This window comes from Akebia trifoliata, chromosome 8 (genome assembly GCF_017979445.1).
Source record: "Akebia trifoliata isolate Shusen 1 chromosome 8, ASM1797944v1, whole genome shotgun sequence".
Lineage (NCBI taxonomy): Eukaryota > Viridiplantae > Streptophyta > Magnoliopsida > Ranunculales > Lardizabalaceae > Akebia > Akebia trifoliata.
Genome location: NC_141382.1, coordinates 11,217,357 through 11,220,669, shown reverse-complemented (window position 1 = coordinate 11,220,669; position 3,313 = coordinate 11,217,357). Strand labels below are relative to the sequence as shown.

The window sequence follows — 3,313 nt, the reverse complement described above, 5'->3', positions numbered from 1 at the left end:
ATGGATTTCTACAAGATTGAATTTTATTAGGCTTAGCTGGGTTTCCTTTTCTAGCGTTTTTTTTTTTTTTTTTTTTTCAATCAAGCTTGAGTAACATTAAAATTGACATCGATTCTCACATTGCTGATGTGGAGGTGCACACATAACCATCGATGCTTTTCACTCATATCTCGATGAAAAACATATATGGTTCCAGTACATACAACCATCTCAGCAATGTGAGAATCGATGTCAATTTTTAATGCTACTTCAACATTTTCCTTTTTATATAGACTTCTCTGGCCATAATTCACGGTTGTGATTAGATGGAAAATATGTGTGATGGTTCTTAGAATTCTCTTGTACTTATTTCTTATAATACCTTAGGAATTGGATTTTGGGTAATTACAGCATACAAATGTACAAATATACTAAACAATCATAGAAGGAAAGATAGTGATTTAATTTCTAAAATAAGTTTAGGGTATCTTTATGTAAATAAATAATAACAATAATCTAAAGAAAGAGTGATCCTTATAAATACAGGATTGCAGATCCAAATTCTTATCAAAGATTACAATCAATGGGTTTGATGGGTCTCACTAAGTTATGGATTTTGGTAGCATTTTTATTGGGTCTAACCCTTGTCAATGAAGTGGAAGGAAGGAGGATTTCTATCTCAGAAGAAGACGATTTGGAGTTGGAGAGACAACTCAAGATTCTTAATAAGCCCCCAATCAAGACCGTTAAGGTATTTTGTAATACTTAGATGCTTCTTCTATTTTCAAATCTCTATAGATGTTTATTTTATTAATAAAAATATTTGGGTTTGAGATCATTGGTTAAAAGTTCAGTTTGTCTGCAAAAATATGATTTAAAATGTATAAGAATATAAGAAGAGGAAAATTTTGGGTGTTAATTTTTAAAGATTTAAATATTTTTATTAAGAAATTACTTTTACAAAAATATTGTAGGACCAAATGTGTAAATTTATATTTATTATATATATAAAATGTAGCAATATTATAAGTTTTATTAATTAACAAAATTCAAATCTTGTGAAATATTATTTTTATGAGGATGATGTTGGTTTCGGAACATAAGTATTCGTGTAGAAATAATGATTTATATTGCTTCCTTAGGGAGAGGCCGGCGATGTTTTTGATTGTATTGACATACATAAGCAACCTGCGTTTGATCATCCGTTGCTCAAGAATCACAAAATACAGGTATCTTGCTTTCTTTTTATTTTGTTATTATTGAATTCCGAGAAATATGACTCAATAAATAATCCTCTAAGCCCAATTAACACTTAAATGGGATTTTATGATCATCCCAATGACACTTATTTCAAGAATAGGAATCAATCGTTTAATTTTTTTTTGTTTACGTGGTCAAGATCGTGTGTTAGTTCTTGAGCCATATTTCTTAATTCAACCTAATCCAACCTTCATAAATATTAGTGGATGGTATGTGCCTTTGCATATGAGTTACAAAATCCAAAATTTCTATGAAGGGTCGGGTTTTCGTTGACTCATGAGAGAATATTTGATCATGTTCGTGTTTATACGAAATCCAATGATTGAGATTTATATGTATCATGATAACGATAACATATATGAAATTATTAGCACTACTACCATCATCATCATCATTGTTATTTAAATTTTGAATACAGATGAGTCCTTCATCCTTTCCAAAAGGGTTCATTAAGGAAACTTCACGAGCAGATGAATATTCAAGGGATGGGAAGAAAGGTATAAATTGCCCAAAAGGAACGGTCCCTATTCGAAGGACAAGAAAAGAAGATTTAATAAGAGCCAAATCTTTTGATGCTCATACTTTCGCAAATGAAATAGGTCATCACGTAAGTAGTAGGATGGATTGTATTGTTTAGATTTCTTGATTTTAATTATAAAAGTTAACAATTTATTTGTTGTTCAGCGAGCGAATGTTAGAACATCAGAGGCCAAAGATGTCACATATTTTGGAGTTCAAGGTTACATGAATGTATATAATCCAAAAGTGGAAGCTAATCAAAGGAGTCTGACCTTGATGTGGGCTGAAAATGGTCCGATTGATCAAATCAATAGCATACAAGCAGGATGGACAGTAAGTCATCTCAAGAAAATTTATCATCTAATAAGTGATTTCTTTTTCTTTTTATAACCAGGTATCCTCAAGGACTAGTCCTAGGGCACGTGCAATGCCTGCACATCACATGCACCATGTAAATAAGGGTGGCCCCTGAGGAATTAATGCTCATACTGGATATCAAACTCACAACCGAAAGGCATTAACCGCTTATCAGTCCGAAGTTGCCATTCATGAGCCAACCCCTCAGGGTTTTAAAGGGATATTTTTATTTCCTTTATGTGTTAACAATTAGGGGTGTCAATGGGTACCCATTTAACCGGGACCTGAATTTTTTTGCTCCAATTATTGATTTATGATTATATAATGCCAATAAATTTAGACTCATAACTTGTCGGATTTAACAGGTGGCCCCAGAATTTTTTGGTGACGATCGCACTCGATTATTTGTATATTGGAGAGTAAGTATTACAAATTTTAACTTTTAGAGATTTTAATAGTCAAAATACACTACATATCACTTTTTTTTTCTTTTGTTTTTTGCACATTCACAGGTTGATGGTAACAATCAAACAGCTGGTTGCTTCAATCTATTTTGCCCGGGATTCGTACAAGTTGATCAGAACAATCCTATTGGTGAAGTTATAACGCCAACATCTTCATATGAAGGACCTCAATACGCAATGCCATTTTCCATTTTCCAGGTAAAATTTATGTTTTAAAAATTTAATATCAAGTCTATTTGATTCAAATACTTAGTTCAATTTTGGTTGGACTCAAATACTAATATCCTTTTTTTTTGTTTTTTTGTTTTGTGGTCATGGAAGGATAAAGTTACTGGGAATTGGTGGCTATCGTTAATGGATAAAAGCATAAAATATGGCTATTGGCCCAAATCATTATTTACTCATTTAGGTGAAGGTGCTTCTGTGGTTGCTTGGGGAGGATTAACAGCAGGACCTGCAGATAGGCCAAGTCCACCAATGGGTAGTGGAATTTTCCCCGATCGTTTCTATAATCATGCATGTTACTTCTCAAACATCCAAGTTATTAACGGATCTGATTATGTCTTCGTAAATCCTTTAGTGGATTACATGGAAATTAAGTTGGACGCCCCTAAATGCTATAATGTAATGTACCTTGGGTATAAGGATAAAGAGAATGGGCATGTACTTAAATTTGGTGGACCAGGAGGACTTTGTTGATCAAGATCGAAGAAATTAAAAATATATTTATTAAG

General features: G+C 32.6%; 1 protein-coding gene across 1 annotated transcript; it reads left to right on the top strand.

The window, feature by feature from the left end:
• The first annotated feature begins 546 nt into the window (after nucleotides 1-546).
• Nucleotides 547-3,313, top strand: LOC147396095 (protein neprosin-like). The gene is made up of 7 exons (XM_086451551.1): nucleotides 547-730; nucleotides 1,122-1,208; nucleotides 1,658-1,846; nucleotides 1,924-2,091; nucleotides 2,481-2,534; nucleotides 2,628-2,777; nucleotides 2,901-3,313. The coding sequence occupies exons 1-7, from the start codon at nucleotides 563-565 to the stop codon at nucleotides 3,276-3,278; spliced, it is 1,194 nt and encodes a 397-aa protein (XP_086307677.1). The 5' UTR covers nucleotides 547-562; the 3' UTR covers nucleotides 3,279-3,313.

Coding starts and splice junctions, on each gene's coding strand:
- LOC147396095 (XM_086451551.1), top strand. CDS start 563: ATGGGTTTGATGGGTCTCACTAAGTTATGGATTTTGGTAGCATTTTTA. Junction 731..1,121: donor CCCCAATCAAGACCGTTAAG/GTATTTTGTAAT, acceptor TTGCTTCCTTAG/GGAGAGGCCGGCGATGTTTT. Junction 2,778..2,900: donor TGCCATTTTCCATTTTCCAG/GTAAAATTTATG, acceptor TGGTCATGGAAG/GATAAAGTTACTGGGAATTG.